The sequence below is a fragment of the Mchenga conophoros genome, linkage group LG11, assembly GCF_057382185.1.
Source record: "Mchenga conophoros isolate Kocher_MC1m ecotype Shallow Benthic linkage group LG11, M_conophoros_male_GT1.1, whole genome shotgun sequence".
NCBI classification, from domain to species: domain Eukaryota; kingdom Metazoa; phylum Chordata; class Actinopteri; order Cichliformes; family Cichlidae; genus Mchenga; species Mchenga conophoros.
The window spans coordinates 14,732,852-14,759,955 of NC_140536.1; the positions used below are offsets into that span (position 1 = coordinate 14,732,852).

General features: G+C 40.7%; 1 protein-coding gene across 3 annotated transcripts in view; it reads right to left on the reverse strand.

Annotated features, from left to right (window-relative positions):
* grb10b (growth factor receptor-bound protein 10b) overlaps positions 1–27,104 on the reverse strand; it is a 75,170-nt gene that overhangs the window by 16,877 nt on the left and 31,189 nt on the right. For 2 of the 3 annotated variants that reach the window (XM_085291076.1, XM_085291074.1), the window contains exons 3-5: positions 25,527–25,623; positions 18,237–18,519; positions 16,200–16,344 (exon numbers count right to left, since the gene is read on the reverse strand). In XM_085291076.1, coding sequence (XP_085147202.1) covers positions 16,200–16,344; positions 18,237–18,519; positions 25,527–25,623 — 525 coding nt within the window. The remainder of the gene's footprint in view (positions 1–16,199; positions 16,345–18,236; positions 18,520–25,526; positions 25,624–27,104) is intronic. The other variant, XM_085291075.1, reaches the window with a different exon arrangement.

Here is a 27,104-nt window from a genome sequence, read left to right on the forward strand (position 1 = left end):
CTGGGAGAGAGGGGAGACAGGGGGAGAGTGAGCGAGCAAGGGAGAAGTGTATGATTGAACATGGGCAGTGGCAAGTATGTGGGAGTGTGTGTGGGATAGGGAGAAAGAGACAGACGGATGTGAGATGTGAAGGAAAACGAGTGGGAAGCAGAGGGAAGTGAGAAAGAGACTGTCTGGTGACACGCTGCAGCAGAATGTGTAGTATGAAAGCTCTCTATTGTTAACCGTCTCTAGCCTGCACAGCTGTTCCCACACACCCCCTCACTGTCACTGCATTCACCCTCACTGAGACCAGGACACACTCCCATGCATACGTCACAGTTTGTTGGCAAGCAAGGAAAGTCCCAGGAAGGCTGCACGCATCATACATGTGATTTAATCAAACTGTTTAGTAGCGAGTTTGTTTTGTTGTTGGTTGTTTTGTTTTTTTGTTTTTTTTTAAACCTTGCACATTAGGGCTGTGAGGGTCAACAAAAGTGCTCTTCTTTTGGTAAATTAGAACTCCTTTGCACTAACCATTTAAAAGCATTGTATCACCATCTTTGCCAATTTACATTCTATGACTGTGCACCTGTTTTATTAAGATCACTCTAAAACTGAACAAAACTGCCAAGTAAACAAATATTTTTTGAAACCATGCATGGCTGGTGGTACTCTGGTACACACACACACACACACACACACACACACACACACACACACCTATGCAAATCAACCAGAAATCACCAGTTACTAGACTGATGGCATTTTCTCTAATCCACACAGGGTCAAAGTTGTACATACCATAGACCTCCACTAATATTATGTTAAAATCGCTTAGTAAGTTTAGTAACCATCAACAAACTCATAGCATAATTCTGGCTTGATATTTGGACACTCTTCTTGGCAGAATTGAGTTAATTTAAATTGGTTGGTTTCCTGGCTTTTAAGTACAGTCCACAAATTTTGCAACAGGGTTGAAATCAGCTTTTGAGAAAACTACTCAAGAAGCCTAATGTTGAGTGTTGAGATTGTTGTCTTGTTGGAAAAACCAGTAGTGTCAAGGTTTCGACCATCTACCTGCTGATGTAAAGTAAAGTTGAATAATTATGATTCCATCTACTTTTTGCAATTCCATTAGTGTCAAAACAGGCCCAGAACATGATGCTTCCACCACGCTTAACAGTCAGTACAGTGTTTTTAGGTTTGAAAGCCTCACATTTACTCCTCCAAACATACCTTTTGTCATTGTCGCCATATGGCTCAGTCTTTGTCTAGTCTGACCAGAAAACGTCACCAAAAAGCATTTGTCTTTATGATGTGGGCAGCTCTAAGTTTCACTCAAACTTTAAGGTTTTTGGGCGTTCCCATTGTTCCGAGTATTGGTCAGTCCATTGAGTGCTGTCCAACAAACCCTTACCTGGCATAGAGAAACTTCCAGTTGTAATCAATCAATCATGATCACTAACGGCATTAATAGACTTTGACCTTGTCAAGTTAAGACATCGTAAAACCGTCAGCACCACCTAAAAAATTCAAGTGAATGCATGTCTATATTTGAGCCTGTGTTGCTTTCTAGACACATGATGAAGCTAAAACTGGGATTAACTACTGAAAATAATAACCAGCATCTGCAAGAACAGCATGACTTATTGTTGGAAAAGCATCTGTTTTTATGTTACTAAAGAACCAACACATGGACATGTTTCACTGTTAAAACAGTCAGGAATACACCAATGAGCTACGAGAGTGTGTGGCTTGGTTTGAAAGTAAATTTTCCTTTTCTGTCATACCTTAGTGTTCATAAAAACAACATACAACTGTATGACCAAAAGAAATTTGTGCATATAGTAGAAAAGAGGAAGGAAAGCTTTCAGAGGGCCTCTCAACCTCTGTGATGACTCAGGTCTGATAGCTGCCCCGTGATGCAATCCCCCAAAGAGAGACTGAAAGCTTCTAGCAACACACATATACACAATCCAGACAGACCGGAACCAGATGTGTTCATATATGCATCTTCATATACACTGACCCATTTTTTTTGTATATTACAGTATCTGCACAAACATACATGCAGAATTCTCCAAAGATACAGCTAGACACAAATTGGAGAAATACAGTTGGGTCAAAGCAAAGCTGAAATATGTACACAAGCATGTGTGTGCATGCCCTGCAGCCAACACGCACACTCACATCAATCTCTGAGAATTGGCTGCAGCTCTATAAATAGTTCCACTGGTATTACGTACACATTACAAGCTATTACATCAGACAGGAGTTACTAAAGACTATTAGCCATTTGGCACACAAGCCTGCACACATTAAGATCCAACACATACAGGAAGTTTTGTTAGAAGGTAAAAAAGATGGCAGGCTGGATGACAGCTGTGCCATAGGAGAGGAGTCAGTGTTCATAAAACAGTAGGAGGGAAAGTGGGGACGACGCTAACAACATCCATATTTAATTCACTGTAATCAAAGATAAGTGATGAATTAGAAATAAAATGTCTCAATTATTCTTTGTCATTACTAATATGATCTCAACCTTCTGGATTACATGAGCTACCTAACTATGGCATTTTTAACTATGCATATTTTAAATAGTTTTATCTTTGTAATTTTGGAAGGGGTCCATGTATTATCATTTGTGGATGTTGCAGGTGTTGCAAGGGAACACTGACTATTAAAAACTCCTGCACTTAAATTCAACATCCAATGGATTTGAAACCATGCAAAACCACTTTGTCAGTGGGAATTTGTACACCTGGTAGGGCTGCACGATTAATCGTTAGAAAAATCGCGATCTCGATTCATACTTATGTGCGATCTCATTTCCAAATGACAACGATTTAAAAAAAAAAAAAAAAAAAAAAAGACTATGACGACGTCCCGGCATTTTGATCCGGGACGTAATCTGCAAGAAAACAAGCGCTCACTCTTCCTGCTCAACAAATGACAAGGGCGGAGCCTTATACCACGTGGTACAGAAGCTGTGCCGTGTGATGCTAAAATTAGCAGGGAAAAAAAACAACGGAGAGCACGTCAGGGATGACGAGAAAGTGACAGGAGAAAATCCGTCCCGGTCAACCACCCAAACATCAATAACGGGAACCTTATACAGCGCTTCCCTATACACGTCGAACTCCCGCAGGCACAAAGAAATTACGGAGGCTATCACTTATCACCTGACCAAAGATATGGCTCCCATCAACACTGTGCAAAACGAGGGATTTAGGAAAATGATCAACACCCTAGACAAACGCTACACAGTGCCGTCCCGCAACTATTTTTCTATTGTTGCACTACCTGCTCTATACACGCAGCGCCGAGCAACGGTGGAGACGGAATTTCAAGCAGTACAACATTTTGCGGCAACAACAAAACGTGAGACATTTGTTGTTTTATGTTTATTTATTGTTTTTATGTTCAGTCTCAACTGTTACGAAGTTGATGTGCAGTTAATAAGTGCAATAAATATTTATACTGGAAAAGAAAATCGTGAGAGAATCGTGATCTCAATTCTAAGCCAAAAAAAAAATCGTGATTCTCATTTTATGCAAAATCGTGCAGCCCTAACACCTGGTGCAAGTTAGTGTGGATATCCCCCCACACCCTGGTGAAGACGCAACAATGCTGATGCAAACATTTGAATGTATTGCCTTAGTAAGGCTTTAGGTCACCAGAATAGCTTCAATATGCCTTGCTGTGTCATGTTGATGATGGTGCCGACTGTTATTTTCTTTGATGTAGGTCTAATATCCCACATGTGTTTCTACAGGTTGAGCTCTGAAGACTGATAAAAGGCTTTCTTAAAGGTCAAGTCAACTTCAAAGTGATTTTCAGTGGCCTTTCCCTCTAAGCACACAAGTGGACAAAAACTACCAGCAAAGGGTCAAGGGTTCAGGTTTTTCTTTTAATTGCCACCCGTCTGTATAACTGCCATCTCTGTTTTACAAAAGCCCTTCATGTTGCCAGAGAAGAACTGTAGCCATTGATAGGCTGATTTGGCTCACACGACCCACCCTAGTTCCATATTCCCATTAACAAGTACGCCTTATAAAGCCCCTCTGACTGTAATGCAGGGCTGTGTGTGGTCCAGGGCGCTCCTGGAAACTGACGTCTGGATGATGAGATGGAGGCACAAAAACCTGAATGAGCCTGGGACAATTGGCCATCCCTGGTCAATGCCTGTAGTCAGCATAAGTGGGAGGCATTAGCCAAGAATACTCTGCTGACTCACTAAGAAAGGATAGTGAGTGGTCCCTCACCATCCAATTACAGCATCAAATTAAGACCCAAGATATAAAAGGGCCTATCTGGGCTTAGCAGAGCCAGGATAGGGCAAAGTCCAGAAGGCAAGAATAAAAAAAAGGTTTACTGGACAAGAGACAGACAGAGGAAAAAAGATGATGAAGAGGACTGATGTATAGAGAGAAGCAAAGAAGGAAACAGTGCACAGTAACTGTACACATTTAAGTATGGTGGCAAGCTGCCATCTCTGCCACTGTGCAGCCAGGAAGAAGACTATACACTCTATATTGGGCAGTTAGTTAGCCCACAGAGCCTGCTCTGTCTGTAAACAATGGAGTCTTAACACCCATTTAGACCCAAAGTTAAAGCTTGGAGGATTCCAGAACCGAACTGAGTCAAATTTAATTAGCAAAGCAGGCCATGTAGCAAAAATTTAGGTCAGACATTTGGATAAGAAACAGTATTTAACAGCCACAGGAAATTAATATTAGGAATATGAAGGTAGAGGGAAGGTACGTTATATTTTGACTTCAACTAAAGTGTTAGTTGCCATTTTAAAAGCACCTCAGACCCCATCTGCACTTTATTAGTTAGGTCAAAGTCATATTCAAGTTTAGTGGGTTATAAAAGCAGCCAAGTTAAATGAACTTGATAAATGTGTCAAGTAAAATTACAATTACTGTAATATGACTATTTGTCACAAACCCCATTGTTATAGTCTTGCTTTTCTAAAAGCAAATTGTTTCTTTTAAATGGAAAACTCACAGCCCCGGTTTTTAAATGCATTATTTTTAAACCACAGAAACACAATAATACGAGTTTACAGGAGTGGCAATAAAATGTGGTCACGGTAACAGAAGTAATTAACGTGACTGAATTTAACATGTATTAAAAGAGTGTTTATTTGGTATGTGTAATCTTTTTTTTTTTTTTTTTTTTTTTTTTTTTTTTTAAAGCGTGGGTCTTGTTCGAAGCTAGCCGTTACATTACTTCTGTCTCTCGTAAACTTAAGACAGAACTGTTCATTCAGTACGTGCTACAAAAGAAAGCCACTGTCGAAATACAGCTACAGCGTAGTCAGTTATTTTGTGTATTTTTAATGCCAAAAAAGTTGATAAGAAAACTAGAGGAAACTATGCTTACCCAAAATGTAAAAATCCATGCAATTTACTAATGTTCATTTGAATTTTAGTGGCACACTATTAAAAATTGGTTGAACATGCACAGTTTATGGCAACACGCTTTAGTGAAGGCCATCTAGACTGGGTTACCACGATGCAAGAACGGAGTCCCCCTATTTACTGTGACCACCTGCTGAGAAACACCCCGCATGGAGTCAAATATTTTACCAACAGGATTAGAAGTGGCAGTAAATGCTTAATTGTGCACCAGGGCTGATTGCCATCAAACCCTGGGGAGCAAATGTGCTTTCAGACCACTGCTGATTTGGACACAATGTCCAATTACAGCAGGAGGGCAAGATGAGGGGGTGGTGGAATTGGATGAACAAAGGATGACATCATTAGTATGATTTTGGCACTAAACCAAGAATGGTCCACTTGTTGTATGGCAAGCAGTGACAGTGTTGAACTGTGACCCTGAAGAAAGTTGAAACGACCAGCTGACGTGAGTGTATTCCTCTCATTTGCATTTCATACAATTTTATAAAATCTAACTAAATTTTTACGCTACAGAAGGGAGAGGAAGCTACAGGTCTCTGTAGCATGATTGATTGAAGAAAAAACAAAGAGACTAATAGCATAACAGGCAAGTACAAACAACGATTTCCCATTCAGAGGAATCACAGCATGTGCCTCCGTTCTGTACAAACTGTCCTCAATAATGGGAGTTTTCTCTGGAGACATCAAGATCACAGTGTCTGTCTGTCACATTCTCTCTCTCTCTCTCTCTCATTGCTGACACAAATCCCATTGCCAGCTTTTTGAGTCGAGCACTCGTCTCTTAAGTTTCTTGGATCAGAGTCTTTAAGCAATGGGGAAAAAAAGTTGGTCTGAAGGCTGGTTGATTTCAGCGTTTCCCTTCTTTTTGTCATTTTCCCTATCGTCTACATTTTTCCAAGTTAAAGCTTCCAAGGGATGCTTATAGGTAAAAAAAACAAACAAACAAAAGAACATAACTGGCTTTTCCATGCCATTTATTTTTTACTTAAGAGCCGTCTCCTCGATTTGGAAAGCAGTTCTAGTGGCATTCAATCATCCATTCGCTTCCGCTTATCTTTTTCAGGGTCACAGGGAGCGCTGGAGCCTATCCTAGCTGTCATAGGGCGACAGGTAGGGCACACCCTGGACAGGCTGCCAGTCTGTCACAGGGCCAACACAGAGACAAAGACAACCATTCACTCACATTCACTCCCGCATTCACACCTATGGGCAATTTAGTGTTTCCAGTTAACCTAACCCCACTAAGTGCATGTCTTTGGACAGAGGGAGGAAGCCGGAGTACCCGGGGAGAACCCACACAAACATGGGAGAACATGCAAACTCCACACAGAAAGACCCCGGCCTGATGGTGGAATTGAACTCAAGACCTCCTTGCTGTGAGGCAACAGTGCTAACCACCGTCTGTAAACATCCAAACAGTCTGTTGCAATCTAGGGAGATAAATGGTTTCATTTTTTACACTAAAAGCATAACTTAGCAACAAATTCATGTAATAAATAACTGAAAAAAACCCTTTAACAATACTTAAATTATCCCTCTTAGCAGCTTTTAATTTCTTCCTCCCTCATACTCCTGTCGCTTCTCTCCTTTTTTTGCCTTTCCACAGCAGCAGTTTCTGAAATCTGATCTGTCCTACTTTCCCCAGTCAGAGACAGAGAGGGAGAGAGCGAGCGAACGGGGGAAGGCTAGGAGAGAGGGAAATGCAGTCTTCATGACCTACATGAGTCCAACAGCTCTGTTCAGCTTCAGCCAGATAAAATGCCTACAGGCAGCAACACACAGCTGTCTATGTGCGACGCACGGATATAAACAAACGGACATGTGTATACATACACATGTACATACACCTTGAAATATGTGTGCAAGAAGAAGAAAGAAAAGAAAGAAAAACATTCCCTGAAAACCTTGTGCTAGAAAAGGCCTGATGATGTAAAAATACTTAGTTAAGCTTCATGCACTACACGTTAAGCTGTTATCATAATCTGATGAATGAAAGTATTCTCACACATATTTGACACAGACCATCACGTATAGACTGAGAAACAGAGCAGAAAGCAAACAGTATCAGGGATTCCCATTAGTTGTGGGAGTAATATGATCCCGCCCTTTTAGCTGGGAGAAATGTGGCTTCTAATCTTACACTGCTTCGGGGACAAGGAGTGAAAGATGGACCCTTAAAGGTGTATCATCCTCCAGTGCCTGGGTGGTCTCACCATGCTCCCATTAAAAGACAAATTATTCAGTTAAAATTAATACTGAGAGGTAGTAAAAACAACTCAATTATATGCAACGCTTGGAGCTTTCTTCCAAAACCCCAAGGAAGGACCAAATCTCACCAAAAAGTAAATGCCTCCTAAATCCGTCACTAAAACATAAGTCTTTGATGAAACAGTAGGGATGCTGGGATGAAAAGGGATCAGTATTTACTTGGAGGTCTCTTCCGGTTTAGCGATAGTCTAGCTTCATTCTTGGGCTTACTCAAGAACGAACATGTTCTTGCTCGCTTTCTCTTGAACTTCAAAATAAAAGTACTTAAAACACTTTATCTCAAACCTCCAGTTTAATCTTTATTGCTCTACTTTATGTGCTTTTAATCATACTGCAGCACCATGGCTGATATGGGATTATTTTAAGTATTTATAACAACAATGCTTCAACAAATATCAGGTCTTTGTTGGATTTTTTCGTAGTTCTGAAAGAAATTACTTTAAGAAGCTGTCCACCTGCTGTAGATGGTTTGGGGTTTGTTTTTTTAGGCCTGCCGCTTCTGTCGTTTTTGACTTGTCCAGTTTCCTCAAATTGTATTATACAATTCAAACAATACAAAGATTTGTCAGGTTTTCAGTTTGGAAATCACCTTGTTTGTGCAAAAGAGCAACAACTTGATCCCTGTCAAACTGGATGTTTTTTCTCCCATAGATTCAACTAAAGAAATGAAACAAATGTGTGACAGGCTGCTAGTAATAATGTGCCTAAAGATACAATTTAAATGTGGTTCTTTCCCCAAGTTGTGTGTATGCAGACAACACTGGTTCATCTCTAGAATTGGGGATTAATTACGAGTTAATTTTTTATGCTTTAATGATTCATAGGTCAGCAGTGTTAAGTGAAAATGGGCAGCCATAATGATTGGACAGAAAACACCAGTGTCCAAAGAAAAACTTTGAATGACTTTGAGAAGTAATGATCACATGAGTCTAGCTGGAAGCATAATATTAATAAACGAGGGCTGGATCAAGACTTGTAAAGCATTTGCATTTTTCCACAAACCAAGTTCATCTCAGGAGGTCTTTATTATGGTGGGTCATTTTATTTTCTAAGCATTTCCCTTGATATTAATACAGCTGTGAAATAAGATGAGCTGCTCTGTTCCGAGTCCCAATTATTGTTTGTACTCCAACTAATCATGCCAGTGTATTAAACAGGCTGTGTGTGTACATTTGTGCCCGTTCATCCATGTGTGGCACTAGCAGGCCGAGACATGTTTCCATTTAGTGGCTCGGGATAAATGCGGTGCTGACACACGAGATGTTCCAGACTCGACCGCAACCTGGCTGGCTCCCCTCCAGGTTGTATTTGTTCAGCGGGTGCCAAACAATTTGTATTTTGCAGCACTGAATACTGCAAATCCACTCACTTAATTCATTGTGTATACACACAGAATTTGCAGGACAAATGTCTCATTGGGTTGCTCTACATTTTCAGAAGTGTACCCAAGTGTCTGTTTGGTACTTCTGCCTTTTCAGGTTCCTTCTTTAAAAGATAATCCTACCATTGAACATTACATTTACTTTGCCACGCCCATACAGGAGGTTAATATGAGAGCTATTGGGATATGTTTTAATGCAGTCGATTACATCAGCAAAGCAGAAAATTAAAAAAAATAAACTGCAAAACTCTTTGATTACTTGGGTTAATCATTACATTTCACAGATATAATAATAAGAAAGTCAGCATACGAGTTCTCACAAAGGGTTACTGCTCCTTGCATTTTATTTTTACTCCTGCCACAAAAAGCATCACTTTGAGCTCAGGGCTAGATATAATGTTAGGAATAATGAGGCCAACAGGCAGACATGCATCAAACACACATGTCTATACACACGCACAATAAAACATCCAGTCTGAGTTACAAATAATCACAAAGACATAAACAGTACAAATCACACACACGTACACCACAAATGTATAAATGTAACTCGCCAGTGATTGCAGAATACAACAAGTGTCTGTATGTGTGTGTTTTCCATGTTTTACTTTAAGATCCACTTAAAAGCAAGGCTGGCAGCTGGAAGAGTGAGCCAGCAGATTTCTGGCGCTGCGTCACCTTTGATCTCTGCACAGTGTGGCTTGCAGAACACGGGAATGCGCGCACATAAACGTACTGTCGAGCACTCAAACCTACAGATCCCCTATCGTAAAGACAGCCGTACGTGCGTTAGAAACGTGCAAATACACAAAAACGACCCTCCTCGCCAACAGACCTCTACTTTTGCATACATGCGCGCACACACACGCACAGCTGCGCGCAGCCACAGATGTTCCCACACATTAAGGCCAACAGTTTGGGCATCAGCAGCATTCCATTCTGAGTTTACAATGGAAAAATCTGCCCTTTGACCTGGAGCATTTTCAACATTCATGAAAGCAACAGCCAGGGAATGCCTTGTTTGAGTGCTGAGAGGTGGGATGGATTGATGTCCTTTATTTATACATCAGCTGTTTCTGGTTAAATACTGTTATGTTTATTTTCCTCCTCCAACCAACAGAACGGACGTCTAAGAATTCTGAGTTTTATTAAAATGACAATCCATTTATACGTGGAATAAACAGTACACCTTGTAAAACTATTACATATTATTATAGTCTCCATTATTTTGAAGCTTCTTTAATCACTATTTTGAAAACAAACAATCAAAAAATTAAATAAAATGTGTGAATTTTGAACTTTTAAGATGACTTGACATGCACAAACTGAGCATCAGAATTGATGTGATTTTAGTAACTTGTTTTTAGTGCCAGATGGGCTGTCTGAGTATTTTAGAAACTGCTGATCTGCTGGGATTTCCCACACAACCGTTTCTAGCGTTTACAAAAAATGGTCAGAGGGAAAATATCCAATGGCAGTTCTCTGGAACAAGCAGGTGGTCAGAGGAAAGAAGGAGGCCAGGATGCCTCAACCGGTGGCAACAGCAACTAAAATAACTACTAGTTATAACCAAAGTCCACTTCAGGTCATCAGCTAAGAACAGAAAACTGAGGCTAAAATTCAATGATCACCAAATTTAGACAACAGAAGAGTGAAGAAGCTTTGCCTGTCCTGATCAGCCTTGAGATACAGGAAGTTGGGTCCAAATTTGGCATAAATAACAGGAAAGGGTAACAGTGTGGGGGATGTTTTCATGGCCTTATCAACTGAGCATTGTTTACCCGAGTACTGTTGCTGACAACACCCGTTCCAGTTGCCGAATCCTGCTTCCAGCAGGATAATGCAATTTGTCAGATCATCTCAAAAGGATTTCTTGCATATGGCAATGACTTTATCCCTCCACAGTCACCAGATCCCAGCACCTCTGGGATGTGGTGGAATGGGAGAGTCACATCGCAGATGTTTAGATAACACATCTGCAAGAACTTTGTGATGTCATGATGCCAATGTGGAGTAATATATTTGAGGAATGTTTGCAAAACTTTTCTGAAACTATGCCATGAAGGCATCTCTAAAGGAAAAAGGCAAAAGGCAAATAAAAGCATGTAGCAAGGTCCCAAAAAAAAAAAAAAAGTTGTCTCTATTCATCTGGACGTAGCGTTTTCAGTGGGAGAAACATTTCCTCACTCGTTCCAAGTGACTTGTGCCGTCTCAACTGACTGTAAAACTTTTAAAAAGCACATTTGCATAATGACTGAAACTAGCAATGGGCTGTGAGGCCAGTGTTAGTCAGTGGCCTGTATGTCCAGATGCAATATTTGCATAGAGATGGTGATTTTACATGCAAGGCTCTGTTATCTTTCAGAAAACACATAATCAGATGCAATACTTTTATAACACTGAACATATTATATCTGAAGAATAGCCAGTGTTCATTCATGCTAGAACACTGATGAAATTTTAGACTGTCAGTTTTCTTAAATCTGCCTAAAAAACACAGCAATTACAATTTTATTTAATCCGACTTGCTCAACTGGACATGATGATGACACTGAAAACCAACAGCCCATTTGCACATTATTAGTGTCAACCAATCTTCCCCAGCTTGTCTGGCACTATGAGCTATTTTGGGTTTGTCATATCATCATGTGCAAATGAGTATTCATCTACAGAACTTAACTGTCACAGGACACACTTGGAAGTACTAGGGCCAAGCTAAGACCAAGTGGATCTTTGGATGACTAAAAGCTTGGAGTAAAGACCTAACAAGAGATGATGACAGAGAGAAAAGGACAGATGCAGTTTAACACCCCCCCCATTGGGATGATAGTGAAACAGACAAGAGAAGCCTGCCATAATGTGGAGTAAAGGGCTACAGGACATACAGGGTATGCTGAAGCCAACAAAATCTGGCTATCCAGTGACCATATCACTGCTTTTTACTCCAGAATGAATGGGACAACTATGGAAGCACAGCATCCACCAAGCAATGACTACACTACTGTTGTTTCTTAGAGGATTTCCCATAACACAAGCATACATGCTGTCCTACATGGTTCACAATGGGTACATGTATGTAGCCGGAGAACTGCCTAAAATAAAAAGCATGTTGGCAGTAATACAATGTACAGTACCTATGCACGCTTTTAAACATGCCACAGTAGTTAAGTGTCAGTGATCTTACAAAAAAAAAAAAAAAAAAAAAAAAAAAAAAAAAAACTAGATAGTTCAGCTTTGTTGATCATCCAGAAGCTCTTGAAATAACCTATTTTAATTATTCTCATGCACCATCACTGACTAAAGCTTTACACGAACACTGTATTTGATCTCTGTTCATTAAAAATAAAATAAAAACACAAAACAAAAGAAAACACTAGCCCATGTATTTCACAGTGTACAGTTAAAAAAAAAAAAGCCTGTGAAAGGAGAGCTGAGAATTAAGTGGAGGAAAACGGGAATGGGTTGGGATGGGGTGGCTTTTGGGGGCTGGGTGGGTAATTGCGAATCATATGGCTGTGTCAAACTGCGTGGCCAATGATTCCTGACAGCCCTGCACTACATCCTCATGCACGGAGGCCAAGGGCTGAAGTAAGGAGGACCAGAAAGACAGAAGTATGAGTCTGTCAGAAAACGCCTGGAGGTCGGAAAATTCTGTAAACTAAACAGAAACTTCTCCACAGCAGACTGGCTGCTTTAATTTAGTATTTGGAGGACATGCAGATGAGTACACAGAGACAATGTCAAAGACAGAAGAAAGGGCAGAAAGAAGAAAAAAGGCACACAACAGGGCACATATGGTTTAAATGATAAAGTAGAAAGTAGGTGCAATAATTTACATGCTCACCATCCTACATGTCAAACCTAAACAACTCACTTTCTTCTTTATGGATCTGAACCACTATACCACAAGAAAGTGGTGCCATCGTCTCCGAAACTGGACCCCCTTATTAGGCACTGGTGTGAGATGAGATTGCTCCATGGGAGAGTTTTTAGTGGAAAGGTGCTGAATCAAATTTCCAATGAGACATACTTTCCATTGCTATCAACAATGGATAGACAGTGCCAGTGCTGTAAATAGTTTACAGAACTCACAAAGAGTAAGAGGCGTTTGTGAATGCAGCCACACATGTATCTAAAAAACAAATATACCCGTATGCATGGACGGATGCATAGCGCGTTTGCATGTTTACAAAAGTGTGTACACCGTAAACACACAAAAGGAGTTACATTTTCCATAGTTGCTCTTCTTTGTAAAAGTTTGGTGATCTGTAAAAAACCTGCAAAAGGTCCTGTTGGTCTTTTTTTGTGGGGGGGGGGCTGTTTATCTTTATGGGTATGTTCAAGGTTTATTACAGTCTCAGTATATGTATAGCAGAGATTCAGCACGTCATGCTAACCTTCAATTATGACTGGCAAACAGATCTCTCATAATTAAAATCAAACCAGTCTCACAAGACAAACACTTCATGATGAAATTAAATGTTTACACAGCGCGTGAAAGATGTAAACAAAACGTTAGCTTGGAGTTGTCATATACAGAACAACAGTAATAGGAGCCAGACTGATTTATCATAGGGCCAATATCATCAGCTGGTAATTAGCCATTTGCTAATGAATCACAGCAGCAATTACAGTCGGTAAATTACAATTTAAAAGATTAAAAGTAAAGACGACCCTTCAACCATGTTATGGGTGTGGAAATAGAGTTTGTCCACCTGAGGCATTCAACAATTTCCTCTCCTACAAAGACAACCCCAGCCCAGTTTATGTCCAGCTGTGTTGGGAAAAACTAAATGCTGCCAGATGTATCTGAATATTGGAGAGGAGAAAAAAAAACAAAAAAAAAAAAACCAAAAACCACACACCACCAAATATTGGTCTATGCCTTAAAAGTCTAATAATAAAAAATAAAATTAAAATAAAATACAAAAAAGTCTAATAATCAGTCAGGCTTTCATCTTTTGCTGCTTTATTAAATCATTGCTTGTTACAATGCTCGGCACAAACAACACATCAGATCACCGCAGCTCTGCTTCAATGTTAGTGGAAACTGTTGGTTTGTAACAACTCCAGTTCCTCTCCACATTCCCCAAGACCGCACTTTACACTCTGCATAGAATATTTAATTTAATATGTGTATTTTAAAACAAAAAACATCAAAAACATTCACATGCAGAGTGAGTCACCCACTATAATAAAGTGGTTTCGAATATTTACCCAATACGCCTGCTTTACTAACATACAGACAAAATGTTTGCACAGTTAGCAATTTAATCTGAAACTCAAAGTCCTCGTGAGACATTAATCTTTTTAACCGCATGACCGATGATTTACCAAGGTGTGTTTGATACCTGATGAGCTTGGCAAGCAGTGTCTGGAACAGTTTTGAAAAAGCCAGACCAAAAAAAAATAAAATAAAACATTTTTTTTATAATTTAAAACTAATTAGATAAAATGTATCAGTGAAAACAGACGATAAATTCAACTTCTTTCAAAACCAGTTAAGGGAAAGAAACTTTTTTGTTTGTCTATTACAAAAACAGAGAAACTCTGCTATAGCTGATGCTAGAGCGCAGTATACACCAGTCCAGCTTGTTTCCTTTTTGACTGTCGTCACACCAAAAAAAGACAAAAAAATAAAATAAAAAAAGACAAAAAAGAAAAACAAAACAAAACCACAGCCGTGGATGCCAGGGAACTCAACTGTGGTTCACTCACAAGCACATATGCTACACACTGGGCAAGACGTAAGATCTCATGAGAATCCAGCTGCCTCACAAGGTACCTGGATTTATGGCACATCTAGGATTTCAAGCTCAGAACGTTTCCACACAACTTTTGTTTTTTGAGGGAGGGCTCAGAACGACTCAGCTGGAACTAGAGTCTGTGATCTCGTACCAGAACAGGCAGGAGCTGCAGCCAGAGTATTTATGAGAAATAGTCCACCCCCATATTACTGTAAACTGCTATGTTACTGTAACCAGTGTTGGCTGGTTCCATATGAAGATCATTAACCTTGTTAATAGAGAGACTCCAGCTTCCAGGAACAGACAGAAGAGTCCCTAAATCTTTGTCAGCACATAACAAACACACATGCCAACATTCAGCCATGTGTGCAGGTACACATGCTCACAAACAAACACACACGCACACACAAACGCTTCCAGTCCACATCTCACTATTTTCCTTAAATCGAGCCGCAAACCCTCTTGAAAACATGTGCACTGTACAGTACAGTGTCATCACATGCAAGCAATAAACATGCCTCAGACGAGCAAAACACGGGGCAGATGTGAGCCAGGAGACTTTCCCAAATGTTTGACATGGCTAGCATACAGATGATTCACAATATTTAAAATCTGCATCCTTCAAAACAAATACAGCACTTTGAGTCGAATGTGCTTCAGTCAACAACATGAAAATAAATCAAGGGTCTGTGAATGTGTCACATCCAGTTCTTCAAGAGGGGAAAAAAAAAAAGTCTTCCATGCTCTCCCAAACAATAAGACAAAAAATGTTTTTGATCCAACACATCCAAACGCAAAGAGATTAACATGTAAAGTATGGAAGCCCGTTTCCGCCACAAAAAAAAAAAAAAAAAAGGATCCATAACTTGAAATTTCGAGTTAGCGCTGCCAATCAGTAATCTACGTGAATGACGTCATTTCCTTGTTACCCGGAAGCTGAAGCCCTGAGCTACAAATGCTACAGCTAAGCTACCAGTATTATATCCAGTCATGAATCCACAGATTGCTGAGTATTTTCAGCGTGGCTTTAAACATGATGAAATCCTTGTGTTATTAGCTGAATCACATGACGTCGCTATCAGCAAACGTGCACACGAAAGCGCCAATTTCTTGCGATGCGGTTTTGAGTGCGCGTTACTCTGCGCCATATGCTTCCGGGTAACAAGAAAGTGACCTCATTCACGTAGCTTAATGATTGGCAGAGCTAACTCGAGAAAAGTAACTCGAAATTTTGAGTTATGTTTCTCCAAATTTCGAGTTAATAAGTCGAAATTTCAACAAAATATTTCGAAACTTCGAGTTATGGATACTTGTTTGTTTTTTTTTAAGTGGCGGAAACTGGTGAAAAAGAGGCGAAAAAAAAAAAAAAAAACCAACTTGAATTTTACTTACATATTTGCCCGAGGAAGGTTCCCCAGGTGGTAGAGACCCAGGACTGAGGACAGGTGAGCTAGCTGGACTGCAGAGCTCAGGGAAAGGGTTGGGGATGGCCGGGAGAGATGACGTCCTCAGCTGCTGCTCCTGCTCCTGCAATCTCCTGAAGAAAGAGGCGGATAAAGACGTGTAAAGTGGTTTGATGAACAGAGCATCTCTTTTGGTTTAAGCTTATGTTTATTATTATGGTTACAAAAAACAAAAAACAAACTTTAGTCCAAGTCCATGACCTGGAACAGCCTTTTTAGAAGCAAACTTTAAAACAGAGCTGCTGACAGCTGTGAAATATGTGCAGGAAAGGCGGCTAGAATTAATAAAGTTCTGCTGTACAGTATTCAGCCTCATGCCCGTTTCTGTCTGATCTGCTCGTAATGAACAGTCTCGAAGCAAGTGGAAATCACAGAGCCACCCCAGCCAGCTAGTTAATTTTTTTCAATTAATAATACATCAATGACGAATCAAGACATCGCTTTAAAGCAGATTTCTCTTTTTTTAAATATATAAATTTGGCACATGCAGTGTAAGACTCAAATTATTATCGGACAGCCAATCAACCATTACTTTCAGTATTTTTTAAATTGGCAAGTCTGTTTGTGGAATCCCAGCTTAATAACTACAAATAAATAAATGTGTGGAAGACTGCTTAGCCTCCGTTTCTCTTCCTCAGTCGAGCTCTGTCGCTCCGAAGAACCCAGCGAGTTCAAAAGGGAACGGGCCTTTTGATGTCGTCCCATCTGAGCCGGAGAACAGGGTTATCTAGAGGTCAGTCCTGAATAATAAGAACTTCAGGGCCTGCTTCTGTGCGTTTGAAAAAGAGCGCTCATAAGACAGAATACTCCATTACCTGATGCTCCCCTCCTGTGTTATTGTCACATAGTCCAAAGGCGAGTAATGGGCGCTGACACCAGCTCTGCGGTGCATGCACACAGCTATACTTCTATTCTCCCAACGTGTATGAGTGCAGCCTCGAGGAGGATGCGGGTTAGCACGGTTTAATTTGAAAGAGACATATGCACATGGTACTTAAATAAATGAGAATCTTCTTCTCGCCTTTGCAGGCTGATGTAAAAGAGGAGTGAAAGGGAGGAACGGGTCATACAGGGGTTACAGATCGGGAGCCAGGAGGAACCGTTATGCTCAATTATCGAGTGGGTGTGGAGGGATGATGGTGTACAGTGAAAATTCTCTTTTGAAATTTGAAGAGAAAAAAAGGGTTTGAAGTCTTGCTGTGTGGCTACGCATGTGGCAAACGCATAATACGAGGCTGAAAGAAGTTTGTGGCTGAAGTTACTACCACACTTTTGCTGATTCTGTGGGTGCACGAGCAGTTATAGCCCTGTTGTTTTTAGCATTTTTTTAAATTTACTTATTTTAGGGCGATGATTGCACATGTCTTGACAGTTAACAGAGGATGAATGAGATGCCCAAAGATGGTGTAACATATACTGAAACCTAATGTCTCAGATTAAATGGAGCCTGAACTCCCATCCAGCTCCACATTTAACTTTGAATACTACCAAGTTACTTTGCACACATCACAGACTAAAAGCATGCTTACTCCTCTTATCCTGTTAATTACTAAAGCCCCTCAGTTCATCTACTGCCTCAAACAAGCATTTTTAGCACCCTCTCCCCTTCTGTAAAGCCAACTCTGATCTGATTGGCTGTGCCTCACACACAAAAGTTTTGAACAGGAGGTACATGGAGTTTCTGCTTCTGCCGTCACTGTGGAAAACCAAATATTTAGAGCAGTCTGAAGCTTGAGCCTTTGGCTTATGAAGATTACAACGACTTACACTGACCTAATTTGAAACTTTGGCCATGTAGAATTGAGGGGGGGGGGCAGCATAATAGATTCTCTTTATAGGTTTCCTCCAGTCCGAACTTTAAACCCATACTCTTAACACTGAAAGTTAAGTTTACTATCACATCAAGCAAAAAACAAACAAACAGAAAGCTCATAACTGGAGGAGATGAAACTAGTTGAGCAGCTACCTGACAGCATTGATGTGCATCGGCTGTGACCGTCGGAGGCCGGTTTGAGGCGAGTCTGAAGACGAGGAGGGCGGCTCTGGGGAGATGTGGCTTATCCCGTGTGAGTGCTGTCCCTGCCGTGGCTGGTTGTGTTGATGTGCTTGATGGTGGTGGCTGTGTGACGTCGAGGTCTGTCCGTTGTGCAGCAGAGGAGTCGATTCTGTCTGTGGACCGCTGCACGAGTACAGGCTCTCCAGTGAAGAGTCCATTTCATTCACCAGGGCCTCCAAGTCGACATCATCCTCTAAAAGACACAGATATGGCAGAACAAATCTGTGAGTTAGCATTAACCTGACATGAGCTCCTGTAAAGTAACAGCATGAACTGCTTGTGTAATGAAAAGAACTACAACAAATCGACAAACACCAAAGGGAACCAGTGCGCATATTAAATTTGAGGTTTCAAATAACGTGTATGTGAAATTTGCACTGTGGGCCAATGGTCATATGTTTTAGATCGGTCCAAGCTCTTCTGTAGGCTCAGGAGGTAGAGTGGATCATCTACCACTCAGAAGGTAGGTGGTGGTTCAAACCCTGGCTGAGTTCAGCATCTTGCCTCTGTGCATTCATTAGTGTGTGAGGTAGGTTTAAAGTGCTTAGTTACAGAATTGAGTGCTTAACTTAAAAAGCACTATATGAGTACCAGTCCACTCCTTTTCTGTATTCCTTTTTTAAAACCGTATACTTGTTTACAGGGTGGGGGGCCTTGAAGTGATAGGAGCCAAAACAGCCAACGCAGTTAAAAAAACAAACAAAAAAAAAACCAAAAAAAAAAACCAGTTCCTTTAGAGGAGACTTCAAAATAAATATTAAAAATAAAAAGTCAGCCCCCATAAACTCAGTGTTAAAATGTCCAACTTTAGCATTTAAAAGCATGTTCACAGCCTGGTAGAAACAATTTTGGCAACTATGGATACTTTTCCCCACTTTAAAAGATCGGCAACTGTGACCGTCAGCTGAAACTCGCTCCAGCTAATAGAGCAGCTGCTGTAAAACCATGTTCAAAAAGTTCATACAGACAACTCAAGTGCCCAAATACCTAAAAATCTAAAGGTGGAAATCAGCATAATAGGTATCCTGTAAGTGCAACAACACATAGTGGGGTTGGGGGTGCGAGTGCTGCAGACTTATAGGACTGATTCTTATTTTAAAACACAGTAAAATGATTAAGTCCCTGGGTATTCAGCCACTTTCCCCTTTCAGTTTCTCATCTAGCTGTGGCCTGGATTTGAACCTTTGCACTAGTAACTCAAGGTAAAAGAAAAAAAGAAAGAAAATACACAACACACAAGCGCCCACACAGACACGCGCACAGATTTGTTGCCAGTTTTGCCAGAGTGCTCAATCAGCAGGAATATCTTAACATCTCGACTGAATACACCGTAATGCCCTGTGAGCCAAATCTCCAGGGAGATCAGGTACAAGCACAAACCTGCCCATGACACTTTTCAGCTCCAACCGTTGGGGTTCAATGTAAAGGCACCGCACTGCAAGCATCTGCTCTGCATTCAGGGCAGCTTTCAAACACTCAGCTTTTAAATGTCTTTAAAAGAAAGATGTGAAATTCTTCTCAGAAGGTGTCTATCTTCAAAGTCCTCGCGAAAACCTCCAGGCACATTTAAATTCCTGAAGTGAATTTTTCAACCGACTCCAGGAGCATGTTTTATCAAAGCCTGACGTGAGCTCAGCTGAAGGGAAACTCGTCTAATTGCTCCATGCTGTGAAAGTTTGAGCATCTGGGTAAACTGACAGCCCAACTTTGCTCTTTTTAAATTACAAGCCGCAGCTGTGATTCTGCTTGTGATTAATAATTCTCCATTATGAAAAAGAAATCTATCCCATGAATTTATCATAAGGTCTCTGTAGAGATCCCAACCGTGCTGTTGCACAAATGCAAACCACTAGAGGGAGACAAACTAATTGGATGAGGAAAGGAGCTTTGAGACTCCTGAAAACAAACATTTTTCAAAAACTACATTAAATTTGCATCCCTGGAACACAGGACCAGAAGACTTTTGGGATTAGGAAGCACTGAGGTTGTTAGTTTCTTGTTCAGCAGTGAAGATGCCCTTTGTGAAAAATCTTATGTGGATGGATTATACATCTATGCTCATTTATGAATATGCACACGTCAGCTTTAGATCATAGTTCTGTTATTAACTAATTGGTAAGTCTAAATGAAATGGAAAGTAATACAGATGCTTTGTTAGCACCAGCCGCCTCCTGCATCCACAAAACCTTAGGCTATACCCAGTATACTTGAGAAAAAAAAAATACTAATCTAATGAATGTAAATTAATACTACATTGTAACTTTAACAGACACCGGACTGCTGTCAGAATTCAAATGAGCCCCACATGCCTCACGTCGTGTCCCTGCTGACTCAGAGTGCAGCTCACCTGACAGCTGGATCATGCAGGTGTCATATCACAGGTAAAAATCCCATGACTCATCAGAAAGCTTACATTGGAAAACTGTAATCTGACTAATGTAGTTTTAAAAGCACTGGCCTCAAAGTGAGCACCAGTCTGGCAATGGGCCATTTTTCTTTTGGAAATGCCACTTTTTCCCTCTTCTGGGAAAAAAAGGGAGAAAAAAAAAAAGAAGAAGGAGGGATTAAACAACAAGAGGCGTCACAGGTTAGTGAGTCAGTATCTTCACGCAAACATCTACATGCAAAGGCATGGCTCTGCCTCTAGCTATAGCTACCTGCTAAAACTTTTGTGTCGCCTTTGAGGACCTTTTCCTTAAAACAAAATGTAAGGAAGGTGCACCACAGGTGTCTGAACTGCTGGCGCTTAATCTGCAGGTATAAATAGTGACAGATAAGCTGCAGCAGCTACTTATAGATAGCCTAGAGAGCTAAAGACCTATATGCCACAGGATCCAGGGTGCATACGGGGCTAAACACAGGACTAAGGACAGACAACACAGTTGTAATATCGAACAGAGCACCACGACCTGCATGCTGCACCTGTTGTTTAAAAAAGGAAATCTACATATATCTAAAAGTTTAGAAAATCTACATGAAATGTAAGACCAAATTTCAAAAATTACTTTTATCCTTTTTATTCTTCAGAGATGCGACATGACCCTCAAGGTAGGGAGAGCATGTACCCGACCTAGTATGGCTTCTGGGGAACTGTCAGCATACAAAGAAACACCACCCATAAACTCTTGCAGCTATGGAAGACTTGTGCGTCATTATCAGTCATATGATCGCAATCACCAATGCATGTCACAATCGCACAAACAAAGATATGCGTCATGCTCCGTGGCGTGAGGCAGACAGACTGATGACACAGAAGGCATGCAGGCAGGCACGCACACATGCACAGGATTTAAACTCTGAAGATCTGGAGAGGGAAGCAGCCTATCATTGTTCGTCGTTGGACACAGCCCAGAAAACAGAAGCTACACGTGATACTTGGCTTTGGCAGCCACGAGAAATGACACAAACCTTTATATCTATCCTCACATGTGCTCTCACTATATTACAGAAATTATAATATACTAATAAAATATCACAGCAGCTCGTGCAGCAGGAAGCACACATAGCTGCAGCTTTAGACTCAAAACAGGGAGGAAAGAAAGAGACAAGTAGCAGCTCTGATGCATATGCTTAATGTACAGCATCACTACCATGTTATGAGCCTTGTTGTAGGCATGGAGCTTTAAAACAACACTGAACCTCGCTGTGAAAGCCATTACACAGTTGCTGCACTCCTATTCACCACCATGCGCAAAGTTTACAGAGCAAAACAGATTGAAAGAACCAACAGATAGCAGGATTTATTTAAAGCTGTATTCACCCGAGAGGCATCTCGGTTAAAAATCTTACAGCTACAGGCTCTGACTCAGCCTCATCCGTTCCTCACAGGAAGTATTTACAAATGCAACAGGGATCACACAACAGAATGGGTAGGAAGGAAATCACTAGCGGCAGAAATTAGTCCTAATACTGAGCGGTAAATGGATATGAGCACAGGTAACAAGTACCTCATTACTTAATCCTTTCGCTAAATTAGTCCTTTAAGAGGTGCGATTATCCTGGATCCTATCATCTTAGAGACTGTGCATCCACGTGGAGGTGGTTCAGTTACTGTGCTTTTCTTCTACATTTGAAGAGCACTGGGTTACTATTTAAGCTCCATTTGAGCAAATTGCTTTAACTGTCATATTTGATAAGTATATTTTTGGTTTATTCATAATAACCAAATCCTTTCCCCTTTTCTTTTTAAAGAACTCGGCCTAAACTCCACTGGAGAAGTCAGATCCAAATATAAAGCCTCGACCGCTCCAAGACCAACACGGACATTACTGTTCTCATTTACTCATCGTTTCACTTCTCCCATGAGTGGAATTCATTCCCTCCCCTCCTCCTCTGACATCTTTACTGCCCTCCCTCCTCTTCATAGGACCCATAACAGGTTAAATTAGGGGTAAAAATAGCCCAAGCACCCTCTATTGTTTGAGCCACGCCAAATACAGTCAGAACACACTGAACTAGTTGGACCTGACAAAAATCTGCATAAAATCAGTTTTGAATATTTTGGATCATTAGCGAGAGAGCGACGTGGACAAAAGCAAGACTATTGCGATGATGGCAGACACGTATGGCTCTCCAGGAATGCTGCCTTTTCATCTTTTATTCATTCCTGCTAGTTAAGAAAACAAAAAGGGCCGCAACCCTAAAGAAGGGGGAATATATACATGTACAGTACATCAACTGCACACACACACACACACAAAAGATGTACTGAGGGACAAACAGCATTTGAATACGAGCCCAGCAGAGGGGTTTACATTCAAAGAGATTGGGGGAGTATAGACGGGCCAAGTCTGAACTGTTAAGCGTGGCTCTGCACTGGGGAGTACAATACCTCCGGTGACAACACCCACTGAGGGCCAAGCCTCCTGATTTGGAGGGAGTGTGGGATAGGGTCTGAATGAAACTGGAGGAGAGGAGGAGGAGGGGGAAGATTGGACAAGAACTGAAGGAAAGAAAATACAGGAGTGAACAGAGGATCAGAAACACATCTGAGTGGGAATTATATGTAAAAGGAAAAGTGGGTGAAATTGCTTAGAGTGATAATTAACAGCGCAGATCTGGCTAGAGGGATGATGGTCTATCAGCTGGCTGACCACTGTTAATCTCTCAATAGTGTTAGGCTTGCCACAGAGTTATGGTTCACAGGGCCAATTATAATATAATATCCCTTGTTACACTCTCACAAATCTTCTCACACTGCTATACACGTCCAAACACACCTTCTCAATGTTTGGGGTCTGACCAAGTATTCACCCTTGTTCTTTGCTGCATGCCTGCACACAAAAGCCCAAACCCAAAAGCTTTGCAGCTGCCACACTGATGTAGCTCTTGCTAAAAGCATTTCAACCTCCACCCACTAGCTTCCCCTTAAGTGAGAAGTTAGCATTGTCACTCCCCTGCTGGGATGACCTTGACATATCTCTGTGGGAAGCCAAAGTGTCAGAGCTTAGGCATAATACATACAGGACCTAAGAATGAATTTCACACGAACTGGGTGAAATGCTGTTTGTTAAAATGGTGCGTCTGTCACATCCTCCTTAAAAATACCAAGCATAACTTGAAGACCTAGGATCTTCATTTCCAGCCTGAGATCTTGACTGGTTGACCCCCTGAGGAGCCACGCCATCAGATTACTGAACTGCATTGGTTGCATTGGTAGCATTGATGGGATTTGTTGCCTAGCAGCTGCATACCCATCACAGATATGCCCCCACCACCACCAGGAACAATGGTCACATCCATGTTTACCAGTGAGGGTCTGAGGTGCGACAGTGGAGAGATGTGGGACTCAAACATCTTACACTTGTGGCAGATGGCATTTTGCTACATTCACTGGATTCAAAAAGGCCAATAAATACTGCTACTATTAAATAACCTTTACATAGTCACATTCAGAGGATTTCATCTTGCAGTCGGCAAAGTGTATTTATGACAGAAGACGTTTAAGATGTGTTAGACAATATGGGTCTTTTTTTGCCTTCATAAGGAGAGAACGATGTCAGAACAATTCCAAAATATGAAATAACACCCAAGAATTCAGATTGTAAAGATGCCGATTTTCCTTATTGTCAGAGATACATCAGAACACACAAAAAACTTGCTGTGTCAAAACACATGCTGTCATTAAGCTCCGTTATACCAGAGAAATAACTGACGCGAACATGGAGAAAAACAACAAAAGCAGAAGGAATTAGCACACTCTGAGCCCTTGACACGAGATGACTCACGTGGCATGCTAAGGTACTGGACAATGTGGTCTTGTCAGTTTTCTACTTACGCACTTGGACCAACATAAGCTGTGCAAAACACTCAACTCCACACTAAATTAATTATAACCTAATGTGGTTAGCACAGCTGCATGTTGAGAACATCATCCAGAGCAGCTCCTATTTCATCAAATCAAATACTGGCTTGCAAATGATTCGATAAAGGCCATTGTCCAACAAAGCTGTACTGTTTCATTTGTGAATACTTGTGACTTTAATGGGCTAAAAAGGATAAAAGTGGATAGTTATTTGAAAACAAGCTTAATAATGTCAGCAAGTACAGTGATTCGACTAAAAATCCAGATGTACCAATCGAGTGTTAAAGTGCTTGAATGAGCTCTTGTAATAATTTGTCGTCCAATATATGAAACTGTAAAATAAGCATGACAAAGAGATATTCCGAGTGTGTAAACAAAAATATCGCCTAGTGACACTCATCTCCATTCATCTGCCTCTCCAGTCCTCAGTTCCCTCTATCCCAGATGATCCTGAAAAATGACAATGTAATTTCTGCTCCATTTATTTCCCATGCCAGCGACAAGCGTTCTAATTCACTGGTTGAGTCCTCACAGACTCCCCACCCTTACCTCCCATGCTGAGCCAATATTGTGTTTAATTCTCATGCTCCGATTGTCATGGATGAGCCCTGTATGGCACAATTCCATAGACAGTGTAATTATAATAGCACCCTGCGTCCATGCACATCATCCTTTGAACAGCTCAAGTGTTGACAGCGGAAGAGACCCAAATATATATCACACCCCCAAAACCAACACGTGAACAGAATGGCAATGGAAAAATGTTTGATATGTATTTTATTTTATGTATATTTTAAATAGCATGCAGTCTTAAATGACAAGCTCCAAAACATGCCCAAAACTAGACATTTTAAATGTGCAATCAGGTAAAAAACAAAACAAAAAAAAGGACCAACCTTGATGGTTAGGAGAACTCTGATTGGCCGGTTGCTGAAATCTTGGACCAATGAGATCAGTCTGTCTGTGATTGGAAGACCGGTCTATATTTTCCTGCTGAGGGAGAGAGAAGCAAGAAGACAGAAAAAAACAAAACAAATAATAAAGAGTTGCTTAGAACTTTGTTACAGTAGCCAATGTAAACATGCATTATCTAAACATGATCAACATTTAAAATCACCAGTATATTACCCCTTTAAATGTCAGCTGAATGCAAATTTTGTTTTCTCTCCCCTTTCATTCATTTATTTTTAAATTAACCATTCATGCTGTGGAACTGAACGCCCACATGGTGGAGCACGTTCTTGTTGAAACTTGTTCGATCACGTAAAGGACCGATGTGTAGGAATTAGTGGCATCTGGCCCAGAGTTTGCAAACTGCAACCAGCTAAATATGCCTTTCTCACAAGCATGTAGAATAATCTTATGGTGGCCATCATTTCCATGTGAAACCACAACACGAGGCCCTCTAAAGTGCCAGTGTTAGGGTCGTTTGTCCTGGTCTACTGTCAAAATAAGCAACAGAAACAACCACTGATAGGAACCGGTGATTATACATGAACGCATATATCATTTTGAATAGTATATTCCATTTCTGGAAATCATTTTTCCTGCAGAGCTGCACTTTAAAAGGCGAAGCTATAACTAAACAGAAACAGCTTTTTTTCCTAAGAACATTTTAGGGGAAGTAAAAGCTATAAATGGAAATAACCAACGGAAAACAAACCTCAGTTACAAAGCCTTCAGAAAACCTGAGCCAACTTATTCTCTACTCTCCCTACACTGCGAATGTAAAATGACACCACATATAGCATAAACAGTGTGCAAACATGGGCAGGTGTGCATCAGAGCACAGATGGAAAGCACTTAAGATACCACTCATCCACAGTGTCCTCGATTGCCCTTTGTTATGCTGGCTTGAAGCAGTCCAGTCAGGACAAACTGTTCAAAAAGTCAGAAATAAAATAAAAATCAGAGTAAAAGGAGCGACCATGTACATTTGTGTAAACATATTCGTCTCAGATTTGTTTCTGGCACAGCTAGAGCAACTTATCATTTGTCTGTGTCCCGACTAGCGTCCCGCACAGGACCTGACACAGCAGGAGAGGGAACAGAACGTTCTGGGTGGACAGTGTTCAGAAAAACATCACTACTCACTGTAAGCACACAAGACCTCCTCTGACGCTGTAATAAAAGCTGCTACAGTAGCTTGTTCTGTCTCATTTAGAGTACAGACAATGCAGGCAGAACTAGATTTTTTTTTTTGTATAAAAACACACCTCACAATTTTTTTTTTTTATTGTTTTTTGAAACTATAATGGAGTCTGTGCCCCACATTGGAGTTAACAGGTCAAAAGCATTGCAACAAGCAGCCTTTTGCTAATACATTTAAGGTTTTAGGTGAATCTCATTAAATTTGTTTCCTTGCAGCGCAGTGCTTGATGGCAACAACACATTTAATCTTTATCTTGTTACACAAATGTGAGGCTAGCAGTGATTCCTAATCAAAACTGATTTTACACCGTAATGTAAACACT